Raw genomic sequence first — 13,434 nt, 5'->3', positions numbered from 1 at the left:
GCAGTAACCTGTTAAGCTATAAATATATCTGGCTCTTTAAAGGCAGACAGGTCCCTTCAAATTTCCTTGGTCTTCATCTTCATATATAGTCACATCGGAAGATACCAGTGTGGGGAAATCAAGTGTCAAGACCAGGCTGCTTCTTCCCTTCTCTCTGGCTTTTATTTGAAGAAAAAAAATAAAAAAGTGGGGAACAAAAAAAAAGAAAAGAAAGAAAAATAAATGGAAACTGCAGCATTTCCCATCTGAGGTGCAGAAAAGGAGGAGCATGCAGTGAATCACAAGATATACAAACCACAAAACGTTAATACAGGAGAGAACACAGTTTTCCAACCTGGGCTTCAGCACGGATAGTTTCAAAGAGAAGTTTTTCCTGGGATTGCATGGAAATCAAACACACAGAGGAGTGAGGAGAGAGGCGGCTTCCCCGAGACCCCCGCGAGATCCAGCAGAGCTCGGGCAGGGCTGGGAAACGGCGGCTGAGTGCCAAGCGGGACGGGGCAGGAGAGGCTGGAGCATCTCCAGCTCAACAGCACCGGGTGAGAAGAGCCATTCCATCGAGGCGGGGACAAACCTGGCAAAAAACCTGCTCGCCGCAGCTATGGTAAGGACAGGAGACGGAGTTAATGGTGTGGCCGTGTCCGGGAAGCCTGTAAGAGGTGGCTCACAGGAGCGTGGCTGGCACGGTTGGCTGTGAGGAGGTCAAACAACCCTTTGCCCGCAGCCACAAGTGCTCACAGAGGTACTCTGTGAAGTGGGGAGGGGTCCCTTCCTCTGGCACTGATGGCAGGAGGAGGCGCGAGTGTTACTAACGTGTAAGGGGAATGAGCTGTGGCAGCTAACTGGAAGATCAAAAGAGGAGGGAAGAGGATTTGCTGGCTGGAGTTTAAAATGTATCAGAGCCAAACAGCTTCTAAATTGAACCCTGGGCTCGTGCTGCCGTGACCCGTGGAGGGGATGGGCAGCTCATGCTGAACAGTAGCCAGAGGAAAGGGGGAACCCAGCACAACTGAATCCAAGTGGTTTCACAATACCTGGTGGGAATCCAGAGGAGCCTTGATATAGAAACAGTATTTCATATTCCTATACACAAATTAAAGCCACATTTTCAACCCTCTTTGAAATCTGCACACGTAAGAGTAACTCAGCATATCAGCAATCCTACAAAGTGTATCCAAATTAAGCCCGGAGAGACGGATGTGAGAAAGAGCTGCAGCTTCCATGAATGGACAGGCTCAGAAAGAGGAAAGGCTCAGAAATGGAAGAGTTACTCCTGCACAGCAAACCAGACAACTGCAGGGGCTGCTAAACTCCCCCCTTTACCTTGTGACATCGGGAGCAGTGGTGGGGCGAACGTGCTTCATGATGGTCTGGATCCAGTTGCGGCGAATGCCCGACGTCATGGCAGAGAGGGTGAACTCCCCTTCCTTCGTCTAGGGAGAGAGGAGGACCAGCTCAGAGCAGCTGATTGCACCCACCAGCACCTTCCCATCAACACCAGCCTGCACCCGGCACCTCAGCTGCAGAGAGGCTGAGTCCAGCCCCTCCGTCCTCCAGCGCACTCATGGTGAGAATTACTGTTTCTCAGCAATAAGGTTACTTTTGTCATACTTGAGACCCTAAGGCTGAGACAAGACCTTCCCTTTCCCCATTCATTTCTTGTGAACCAAAAAACTGCCCCTCAAACCCAAGGCCATAGCTCTCTGGAGCCCCGTGGAGGATGCTGGGTGCCCTCTCTGAGGTGTTTGGAGAGTTGTTTCCCTTGCCACAGATGAGTATCCGCAAAGCCTTGGCACAGCAAGAGTAGCCCCATCAGCTGTCCTGCAGTCAGACTCTTCGTCCTCCCCACCTTTTACTTACATGGATCTGGAAGCCGTAGTTTCGCTGAACTGGGTACTCGGTAACATCATAGCACGTGGATAAATCAATTTCCCCATCCAGGTCAGCTGCCTGCAGAAGGAAGAGGTAAAGTAAGCCACAATGCTTTGCAACCCCAATACACAGTGGGCTGGCACGGAGGCACACAGCAGGTCCTGGTGAAGCACAAAGCCCTGAAGAGCTTGAGCACCTCAGCATCTGGGAAGACAAGCTGCCTGGGAATTTGGGAGCAGCTGGGGCTCCCCTGGGTGCAGAGCGATGATTGAATGTTGATGGGGACGACACTTACCTCCTCCGCCACTGAATCCCGGTAGTATCTCAGGCTCTGGTCGGTCAGCACAAACCAGTGCTTCTTCCACTAGGAAACAACCAAGATGGGGCAGTTACAGTCCTGCTCCTTCCACACCAACAGAGCCTGGGCAGCTCATTACAGGCCACCCAGTAGAGACACCGCTTGCAGCCTCTCCCCTCCCAGCTCGGCACCAAGCAGCACTCTCAGGGGGAAGGAGAGACCCAAGCAGGCAGCACTGAGGGACATTTTGATGGTTTGCACCTCCAGGACCCTGATTTCCCCAACGCTGCAACGGTCCCTCAGTGGCACCAACCCTGCACGTGAAACGGTGCCAGAGCCATGGGGGCAGCTAGAGCCTTCCCATCAGCTCCACAGGTGACAGGATGCTTTCAGGGGCTGTACCTAAAGCCTTGGAAGAAGTTTTTTTAAAGAAAAAGTAATAAAACATTCATGTTTTTTTTCTGCAGTACCTAGAAATTGAGTTGGAGCCTATTCCTGGCCTTTGCTCTATACACCTTCTGCATGCTCCCAGCAAGGCACAGGCTCACCCGAGGCAGCTTTCAGCTAATAAAGCACTGGCTCCAGCAGTGACTCCCACTCTGGCTGCCTACACGTGTGTCCCGAACTCCAGGGCCCAACACATCAGTGGGTACCCGCAGTGGAGCTGCAGAGGAGTTGTCCTCTTTCTCCCTCAATGGGCTGAGCAGGAGGGAAGGAAATCCAGGGACAAGAGGTTTGCAAACAGCCAGGGCACCCATGCTGCCTTGGCATCAGTGCCAGTCTGTAAGGCTCAGATAGAGCAGCACATCCTGCATCCCTCTGGGAATGGACAGGAGGAAATTGGCAGCAGCTGCTTCCCTCAGTGCCAGCTCTTCTCAATTTATTTATTTCTTGGCTTTGCCATTTCCCCGGCGCTCGGGAGACCTTATCTGAGCTTCATTACTGACGCCAAAGAGGTTGCTGGGTCGCAAGGGAGATGGGACTAATAGAGAATGGGAACATGAAACCAGCGCTGCTATCCAAGCTGCCCTGGCTACCTAGAAACCCAGGACACAATATCCAGCTGTGAGGCTTTGAAACCTTGCCAGGACAGAGCACCAGCTATTCTTGCTCCAAGACAAACACCATTTGCACAGGGCCTGCACATAACCATTGCTGCCTCACTCCAGTGTTGTACAGATTCCCTGACGCTGCTCTGCCTAAGCACCTGCATCTGGTTTCTCACATCTGGAGCACAGTCCAATAATAATCTACCCTGAAAGGACACGGGGGCTTTGCTGGCAGTCTCAGGCACAGCCACAGCATCAGAGTGTCAGCTGCCAGAAACCAGGACCGACTGTGCCACTGAAGACCAAAGCCATGGGCAGAGCTTCCCCCAGACTCACCTGCCCGTCCTCGTACTGCTTTGTCAACCAGCCCTTCTTGAAGTTCAGCAGGTCAGGCTGCAAGAAAGGGGAGAGGCGATCAGAGGGGAAGGAAGAAGCATTTGCACCCAAAAGACAGCAGCAACAGTTTGACAAAACACAGCATAGCATTAAGAGAGACCAGTAACAATCAAATTCATAGGATCATAGGACAGTTTGGGTTGGAAGGGACCTTTAAAGGCCATCTGGTCCAAACTGGATCATTGTACCTGGTGGTGGCTGCACCAAAGGGTGCAGATGTTCACTCCCAGGAGGGACAGATGGCTGCTGTACAGTTTCTTCAGGCTGTCCCCTTCCTAGCACTTCTTTTGCAATTTCCTACTGCTACATCAGCATTATAGAGGAAGGATAAGCAAGGAACGAGCAAAACTGCAGACAGCTTTGTCCCTCTATTCTATATTACAAAGGACAAACAATGTGCTATTGATGCAAGGCTGCAGGGTTCAATAAAAGACTGAGTTCTCAAGGCTGGAAACACAGGGAATCCCAGCACTGCAGCACACAAACGACACCTGCTCCTTCCTCCAAAGTGGGTGCATTGGGATGTTGAAGCTCTGAGAAAAGCAGCTAAGACAGCGTGGGCTAAGTCCTGCCAGCTCTTCCTCCCAGCCCTGCCTGCATGCAGGAAAGGATGTGGTGGAAATGCTTTTGCTCCCTCGAGGCTGAGCTACTCCAGCTGCTCCACGTGCTGCACAGTGGAGGAGGAAAGGACAGCAGCATGTGAAGTGCAGCTGTGGCGTCTGAAACAGGCCATGGGAAGGGGAGCAATGGAAAACTGGGGTCTGGAAGCCTATTCAATCAAACCTATGCTGTGGGGCCCCACATCCACATTTAGACTGGATACTAGGAAGAATTTTTTCACTGAGAGGGTTGTTAAACACTGGCACAGGCTGCCCAGGGAGGTGGTGGAGTCCCCATCCCTGGAGATACTAAAAAGTTGTGGTGCTGAGGTGCTGAGGGACGTGGGTTAGTGGTGGGCTTGGCAGTGTGAGGTGGGGGACTGGACTGGTGGGATCGTGCTTCCAGGATCTGGGTCCTGTTTAAGCTGTTGCTGGTACATCAGGAGAGCATCAAGCAAAGGATCTACATTTTGGATCAAAAATATCCAGCTCTCAACCGTGCACTTGGCAGAGAAGGAAAACAAGAAGGACTGCAAGTGTTACAGTTGCTAAAGGGCCTGCTATTTATCAACTGGGATGAAGTGCAGTGCAAGAACATTCTGCAAAAGCAGACAAATCCCTCCTTAGCAACATACTTCTTAGTTACCTTTACATTTAAGCAAAGGTGTAGAAGTAGCCCAAGAGGAAAGATGCTGCTAAACTGTATATGCACACGCTTCAAACTGGGCTGCAGTGAGACACCCTGGAAGCACTCAGAGCCAGGTGGTTTCTCTTGTAGGTCCCGTTCCTCCATAGAACCTCTCTGCCTTCCTCTGAATGCTCAGGCAGGCAGGACAGCACAGGCTTTGCCCGAAACTGCAAAGCTGCTGAAGCATGAAAAGTTTGAGCCCAGCTGTCACTGAAGGGCGCAGACATTAGAAACCAAAACCAGACAAAGCACTTGATGGAAGAGATACCCCACACAGCACAAGCCACAGCTCTGCTGTAACCTTCTGAGCCTGACAAGGGATGAACTCTCCCTCGGCCTTTATCCTAACAGGTAACCAACCTGATCTGATAGAGCAAACCCAACGGATTGGGGAGTATCTTTCAATCAGGGCTGCAAGGCAGCAGGCATGCAGGTTTTTCTGATGTTGTTACTTTTAGAGCAGGAGTGGCACAATAAAGGCAAAAGTTTAATGTGAGGAAATGGAATTCTACCAACTGACTGCACAGTTTTCTTGCCTTCGCTAGATGATGTGCATCGCCACTTAATGTGCACTTCTTGGCACCTTTTTATTATCCTTAAGAATTTTAAAATCACTCTTGTGGCTGTACAAGTCTCCATGAAAGGCTACTAGAGAAACACTACGCTACAGCATTTTTCTGAGAAGTCCTTCAACACAAGCTGTCTGTCCACGAAAAAAACGCAGCTCGTATTTACAACGGCTGTGTAATCTTTTTGAGAGATTAACAAGCGTATTTATTTTGTTCCTACAGAAGGGTGGTGAGAGGAGACCATTGTGTGTTTGTTCTGTACTGTTTGCTTCCAGGTCTGGTGAGCATTTGAAATATGCAAAGGCAGGAAAGCTCAGGAGGGCAGGTTCAGCCCTTCCTCCCTTGCAGCAGCCCATTCACACCCACTTGCAACTGCATAAACATCAAGGAAACATCATTAGAAAATTAGGCCATGTGTCAAGTTCTCCTTGACGTGCCAAGTGTGAAGAGTGAAGCCAAGTCACTGAAACCCGCTCTGAACCCAAGCGTATCCTATGTCCTCCATGGTGACTACTGGGAAAGCAGCACACAGTCCACTTATTACTGGGCCTGCTGGGGAAAGGTCTCTTGTGCCCTCTCCTGCGGCAGAGGACAAGGCCCTGGTGGCTCACCGTCATGGAAGACTCCGTGGACCTTCTGTCCAGAGACTTTGCCCGGCGGTGTGGGGACAGCGGAGACGCAGACACGTCCAGGATGGAGCCCACAGCTGCAGCTTCGCAGGTGAAGTCCTGTGTAAACAGCATCAGCCCAGATCAGCGCAGGAACTAGGCCAGCGAGTCCCACTCTTTTGGCTCACGGCACAAAAATCCATGTATTTATGGGGCATCTCAGGCTCTGAGCAAGTGTCATTTCACTGGCAATATGGGTTTTGTCCTCTCAGGCATTAATCTGTTCCCAATATCTAAGTGTATCTGGGACTCTCAAGATTACTTCATCCTGATGTGTTCCTTCCACGCCATATCTGAAGCTCCCCTCTTTCTATTTTGAAGGAAGGAGAAAAGACAGCCCAATTTTCCACTCTGATCTGCAGCTGGGCTGAAGGAGCAGGGCAGCAAGCAGCAAACCTGCACAGACTGAGCACACACAGCAGTCTGGCTCCTGCATGAGCCTGCCTGAGACTCCACATAACCTGCTCTGCCCAGAGACAGACCCTATAGCTCAGCCCTACAGCTAAGCCCTATACCTAAACCCCTTATCCTCGGGGCTGCCAGATCCCAGGTGCCATCCTACAAATCCCACCACAAGACCCTGGCTGAGCAGCTTACCCGCTTCCGGGGGAAAACCCTCTTCTCGCTCCGGCCCTGCCGCGTCTCGCTGGAAAGGGCCGCGCCGGCCGGCACGTTCGTTTCCATGTGCTCCGCGTTCTCAATATCTAATGCCTCAAATTTTTCAATTACCTGGGATCTCCTGGAAAACAGAGAGAAAAGGAAAACCAGAGCCGGTTTAAACACGAGAACGGTGACTGCGCTGAGCTGTACAATCCCACAAGTTTAAGGCTGCAGAATGGCTGGGCCCAGTGCTCGTGCACACCTGGCTTTTGGTCCCTGGCACACTGCAAGCTCCAGCGTGCACAAACCCAGGGCAAAACATTCATCGTTTCACCTGCGGCTAAAGAGGGGGGAAAACCTCAAGCTGTTTGGCTTCACAAATAGTATCTTCCTAAATATCCAGAGAACCCTTGCAAAACCAGCAGTAACTTTTTACTTGTACACTTTACAGCCCTCTGAGAAACGGGGATTATTGAGTAGCTTCAGCTTAACCTTTGCCTTTATTCTCTAGCACTGCAATTATCAACAGCCTCCTGGGCCACAGAGCAAAGACACATCAGAACAAGTTGGGGTGCAGAGAAAACCAGTGCCTATGGGTCACCCTGTGTGTTCACTGCAACAGACAACCTGTAAAATCTCAGCCCCGCATGGGTAACATCCACAGTCTTGAGTGAGGAGTGTCCATAGCCGCCTCCAGACAAGAGGTCTGGCTCGCAGGGTGTGCCAGCTGAAGAGGCACGAGGAGTACCCTGTGCAGGCACAGCTGGGCATCCCCTGCAAAACTCCTGGCTCTGTGCTCTCAAACTGCTGTGTAAATCCAGTATGGACAGCAGGGAGCATAACTCTGGCTCTCAGATACCACCTCGATGGTTCTTCAAACTGTGGCACATGTATCTCTGAGGATGGAGAACTATGAAGAAATGTGGAAGGAGCAGGAGCCAGCCCCGGACCAAACTCAAATGGGACACTCCTAGGAGCCAGTAAATAACAGGCCTTTGTAGGTGGAATCAAAAGCACCATTTCAGCATGAAAAGCTGCTTGCTGACCCACAGGAGAGGAAATACTGGAATTTTCAGAGGACATGCTGGTGTCTAAGTTTGCACACCATGGGGTTCAGGTAAGTACCAACCTCAGGTCTTTAATCACAACATGGGAATGTAAAGCAATAACCTACTACTAACACACATACATGCCAGCTTGAGCTCCAAGCTGTGAGGTTTAAAGCTCAATTTTGAGCCTCCCCAGACAGCTCAATCTGGCTGGGCTCCTGAGACAGAATTTGGACCCATGCATACCACATCTAAACTCGGGGCTGCTTGCTCTGTATGAAACTCTAATGTGCATGAAAATCACAATGGCAACCACATAAGATGAAAAATGTTACCCAAAACCCCAATTCACGCTTCCCACTAAAAGAAACAGAGTGTTAAGAGCTCAAAAACCATGAGATGTTCCGATTTCAACCAATATTTGCACCAAATTCCATAAATGAGACAGTCTGAGCACATCACATTCCCCGTTGGGCTCTGGGCCTCCCACTGCTGCTCAGAGCCAGGCTGCCAGGACCCGGCACTGAAGCCCACAACCAAAGAGAAAGACAAAATCTGTGGGGAAGACTTTCCTTTGTGAATTCAAGTGCCTCTGATGTTTTTACTGGTCATCTGTTCAGCCTCTACTGCTTCCCAGTTTTCAGGCTGGGAGTGGGCAGATCCTCAGCTCGTGTAGAGCTCCCAGTTTCCCTGGGATGTTCTAGTCAGGAGATGTCTGCTCATACAAGCCAGGCTGTGCAGAATAAATCCACAGGGAATTGTTTTGTATTCACCATTTTTTAACCCCTTTGACACTGGCCCAGCCTTCTCTGAGTCTCAGTTTAAGAGAAAGTAAGAGGTCCATGACTCAACATTGTTTGTGCCCTGTTAAGTGAAGGCCTGAAGAAAATCATATCAGGAGGGAAAACAAAAATGAAACCCAATCAAAAAAACATAAAATCAAAAGCAGGTTGATTTCTCATGAAAGGGGCTGCACCACCAGGTTGTTCTACGGCTTGAGATTGAGATGAGATGGTAGCGAAGCAGGCGAAGTAAAGGCGGACACGTCACACAGCAACACAGCAGGAGAAGGTGGAGAGCAACAAGACCTGGAAGAAAACAAGGCTGGAAAATGAATGATCAGAAGAGGAAATTATATATCTGCATCTACATACAAAACAAAATCAAAATCATTCCAGTAATTCGTCATTGAAAAAGAGAGGAGAAAAATAAATCATTGCAACCAAATCACAGCCCCGAGGGTTAATATCATCCGGATTACAGGAAAGAATCTTTTTTTTTCCCCATTAGCTCAACATTTCAAAGAGGCTACTGCTGGAGATCCTGGGGGGATGGGGAGGGGAAGAGCTCTCCTCACCTCCCCACTGCACCAAGCAGAAAGCTGCTCCCTCCAAACAGCAGCTCCATGCTGACAGAACAAGGCTGTGGACAGGTATGAAGAAGCATTTGAAAAGCTGTGGTGCCATTTAGTGCTTTCTCAACTACAAAGCTCGTCCCGAGGAGTTCCTCAGCCATGCAGGCTGTTAATCTTTTCCAGGCCACTAAACTCAAGCTGCAGATCTCGGCTGTTAGGTGGAGGGGTGTGTGCAGTGGGAAGGAAAGCTATAAAGACCAGTACGAGCTATCACTAAAGTGATTTTCTTTGATTGGGAGAAAAGGCTTGTTTTCATTGGATTCATTCATTACTTAGCAGCAGGAAAGACAGTGAGTGTCAAGAAAAGGAAGAGGAATGTCCCAAAAAGGTTCACGGAAATGAAGAAGATAGTTTCACAAGAGAAAAACCAAAACCTACAGGCAGGAGAGCAGGCACTCCTCTCTATGGGTAGAAGCAGCATTCAGAGCACAGCCTTACATCTCAAGAAGTTACAGAGATGAAATTTGAGAAAGAAAAGTCTTTTAAGCAGTTTCAGACAGCTCTGTTATGTATCGAGGCTAGAAATACTCCGCAGCCCCCTGACCACGCTCCTACAGCAGATCCAGCAGACACCAGACTCTTGCCAGCATGAGCAGAATGTGGAGTCAGTCAGGAAAGCCACAGTTTTAGAGGCTGCATCCTTGGAAGTGCGCGAGAAAAGCCTAGTTTGCCAACCAGATATCCCAACGTTCCCCAGGGAGATGCAGGAGGAGGGAGAGTCTACAGCCACACCCCCAGAGAGGAAAGGTCTCCAGGTCTCTGCACACCAAGGACTCCACATCTGATAGTGGTCTCCTTCCCAAAGCCACTGGCACCCTCCTGAGACGTGCCAGGATTTACTCCTGCAGCTATAAAGCTCTGCTGGGATACAGGGAGTCACGTCTGAGGACATCCCTGCAGCCCTCTCTCAGCCTTTTTGTGCAAAACAGGCTTCAAGAGTCATATGTGGGGTTTTCAAAGAGCTGTCCCTGCTCCTTCACCCTGTGTCTGAGATGGGAGACCCGAGGCACAGCTCAATCTCCCTGGACACAGCCTGGCTGGACACCTCCATGCCATGCCATGCCATGCCATGCCACACCACGCCGGTAGCCCCATCCTGCTGTGTGCCAGCAGAGGGAACTCACACTCTGCTGCTCCACCAAAATTATAGAGATTATCTCCCACTTTCTGATGCACATTTCTGAGTGTCTGTGAGCCCAGACATCTGTGTAGGGCGTGGAGACAGCATCAGGTATAAATGGTCAACATGCAGAACTTCCAGCACAGCCCTGGATTTAAGTCACGGGATACCTCTGACTGTGAGGAAACAAGAAGCTTTGACAAACGGCTTTATCTGGAGCCAAGCCCACAGGTGTGTCACTCAGGATGCAGCACTGGGTACCTCATTCAATACTTTTCCATCCATAGCTCTGACACACCGATTTACAGTGGGTGAACAAAAAAACAACCCCAAACCAGGAGGAGAGCTGCAAATACCAACAGAATCAGAGCAAGTTTGTCTGGCTGCACTAAGAGATGAAAGGCAGAGCTGAATGATGCCTGGCTGGCACCTATGGGGTTGGCATGTGGGCAAGTGATTTCAGGCAAGTGCTCCCAGATGTGCCAGTGGGTTACCGAGAAGGATTATGAGAAATGGTGTTAAACCCAGGAGAAGCTGACCCTGCATCACGGAAGTGAGTTATTTGCTCAACCTCAAACAGCACAGCCCAAGCTTGGAGGAGAAAAATGAGAGTGATATGTGGACTGAGTAAACTCAAATTTAAAAAGCAGCCAAGCCAAGCTGAGCAGGGTGCTGGTGAATGTTAACTCTCTGGTGTGACGCTGGACTGCCTCTGCTGAGTCCACTCGAGCCGGTGGACACACACATCACTTGCACGGGCTAGCTCCCGGGTTACCGAAGAAGGCAGCAAACGTGCTTGTCCCTGAACACCATTGTCTGAGTGAGGCGTCCCTGCTCAGCACACTCCCCTGGTGCCACGGGCTGTGATTCCTCAGATAAACCCTCCGGTAGGCAGAGACCCCTCACCCTACTCTCTGCCACTATCCCACTTCCAAATGCAGGACCGGGCTCAGCTGTGGGCAGCAAGACCCCAGCACTTGGTGCAGCTCCTGCTCCTCTCCCTGCACTTGTCCAGCTCTGATAAAGGCTCTGAGCTGACAGAGGGGAGTGTTGCCAATACTGGTAAAGCAATACAAACCTGCTAACATCCCCTAGGCTGGGAAAAAAGAGACTTTCCTTGGGAAAAGGCATCCACCAACAAGCATTAAGTGAAGCTGGCATTAAAAAGGACAGTCTCTGGAAGCAGCGTCCTCTCCCAGGTCTATTATCTGCCTGTAAATATGCTCTTCCCTGTCCTCAGCTGGCACACCCCAGCTCTGTGCTGGATCCCAGTGCTGCACAATACCCCCATCATTGGAGCAAAGGATTGTCTCCACCAGAGGAACGTGCTGCCCTCTCACACTGGGGCCTGGTGCTGGCCAGGGTGCCCTGTGCAAGCAAAAGCAGCAGGGACACGATCTCACCCACACCTGAGTCAACATGCTACATCAGTTCTGCCTGCAAACCAGCAGCCACCAGTCTTTCCTCAGCCTTGTCCCTAGCCTGGGTGGCAAAGGGACCCACGGGGCATTCGTCTCCTCCTAGGGAAGACCCTGTTCCCAAGGCACAGACAGTCAAACCCATGCTCTTCTTTATTCCCAGTCTGGCACATGCTGCCGGGGCTGGGCTGTGTTTGGGATCCTCCTTCCGCCTGGCAGCACTGGCACAAAGTTGCGCAGTGCTTCCCGGAGCCAGCTCAAAGAAAGCAGGCTGGAAAACAGTCCTTTAGGGGCTGGGAAGAAACGGAGGAGAAGCGCCTGCTGAAACCGTGCGAGAGAGAACATGCCCGGAGGAAAACCAGGGCAAGAAAATCAGACTGGCAGGCAGCCCTCCCGCCTGGGGCCTGTCTCCCGGTTTGTTCTGCTGCCCTCACTGCACAAATGCGTCTCTCCCAGGGCGGGTCGAGCCCGTCTCTCACCATGCCCAGGGAGCAGCGAGCACGCCGGTGCAGGGTGCAGGTGCGCGTGCGGATGCTCTCCCTGTCCTCCTCCGCACAGAGCTGTTTTGCAGCCCTGCCCCGGCACTGCACCCGCCTCTGCTCTCCCCGATTAATGCCGTGACATTTTGAAACCTCTCTCAGCTCATTAGGCAGTTGCGTAAGGCACTCTGCGCTAACACCATTTAGAGAGCTAACCTAATTAATGGTGCCAGCTGCCAGAGTGTGCTGCGCCAGCAAGGGGACAGGGAGGGTGGGCTTGCTTGTAAACATGGCCACTGAACATCACCCAACCTCAGCCAGCTGTCCCCAAAGCAGCCAGGCGGGTGACACCTGCCTGCTGGCACTGCTCAAGGCATCCCACGGCCTGGGCAGTGTCATGGGCATCCTTAAACCCAGGAGCACCGTCACACGAAGGGGCTGCATCCAGGGCTGTGGCAGGGAGCAGCCTTGCTGCCGCTGTGAGCATGCAAGGAGGAGATGAGCCACTCATCCCTTACCTTCTCTCACTGCCAAAGAGCCGGGCCACTTCTTCTCTCCCAGGGCTACGGGCCCGGGTTTTCCGCTCTAGCCGCTTCCTCTCCACCTGGAAGGCCTCACGATTACTGATCCTAATGGCCTTGGGAACGTCGGCCAGGGTGGTGTACTGCCGGCTGGCTTTAAAAGAAAGGGGACGCCCCGATTTTTCAGCTCCCCTTCCTAAATCTCTGCTGCTGGAGTCCTTGTGCATGGGGCAACTGCTCTTCGAGTCCAAGGAGTTCAGAGAAAGGCTGTGAATCATTCGGTCGCCTGATCGGGTACCTGGGGAAGGAAAGGGCTGGGCAAGCTCCTGTGAGGGCGATTTGGGATAACTGTACCTGTTGTTCGGGGTGCTGGGGCTGGGCGGGCTCGGTGGGGGTGGCAGCTGCTGCTCTTCCAGCTTCGAGTCTTGCTTGGTCTTCTCCAAGGAGAAGTACCCGCTCTCGACACGCGTCTTCCGCCCGCAGTCTATCCGGTCTCCGTTCATGGAGCTCTCGTCTAAGGGACAAAGTGCTCGGTTTCAAGTCCGAGTTCTGCTTTTAACTAAAAACATTCTGATTCCACCCAGGACAGGAGCAGGAAACAAGTGCAGAGACAATCTGGGTCCCAGCCCCAATGCTGTGCCACCTCTTGCACCCTTGGCTTTTCCACCCCGACCACTCTTCATGCCCATGGAGA

The 13,434-nt window shown here is 51.5% G+C and overlaps 1 protein-coding gene across 8 annotated transcripts in view; it reads right to left on the bottom strand.

Moving 5' to 3' along the window:
* MPRIP (myosin phosphatase Rho interacting protein) overlaps positions 1 to 13,434 on the bottom strand; it is an 80,695-nt gene that overhangs the window by 24,570 nt on the left and 42,691 nt on the right. For 3 of the 8 annotated variants that reach the window (XM_061993815.1, XM_061993818.1, XM_061993819.1), the window contains exons 7-13: positions 13,095 to 13,254; positions 6,737 to 6,878; positions 6,083 to 6,199; positions 3,556 to 3,612; positions 2,168 to 2,236; positions 1,861 to 1,950; positions 1,324 to 1,433 (exon numbers count right to left, since the gene is read on the bottom strand). In XM_061993815.1, coding sequence (XP_061849799.1) covers positions 1,324 to 1,433; positions 1,861 to 1,950; positions 2,168 to 2,236; positions 3,556 to 3,612; positions 6,083 to 6,199; positions 6,737 to 6,878; positions 13,095 to 13,254 — 745 coding nt within the window. Of the gene's footprint in view, positions 1 to 1,323; positions 1,434 to 1,860; positions 1,951 to 2,167; positions 2,237 to 3,555; positions 3,613 to 6,082; positions 6,200 to 6,736; positions 6,879 to 12,737; positions 13,255 to 13,434 lie in introns of those variants that run through there. The other 5 variants (XM_061993812.1, XM_061993811.1, XM_061993813.1 and 2 more) reach the window with 4 other exon arrangements.

The sequence above is a fragment of the Colius striatus genome, chromosome 3, assembly GCF_028858725.1.
Source record: "Colius striatus isolate bColStr4 chromosome 3, bColStr4.1.hap1, whole genome shotgun sequence".
Taxonomy (NCBI): Eukaryota; Metazoa; Chordata; class Aves; order Coliiformes; family Coliidae; genus Colius; species Colius striatus.
The sequence above is the reverse complement of the archived record's forward strand: the minus strand, read 5'-3'. Positions and strand labels throughout refer to the sequence as shown.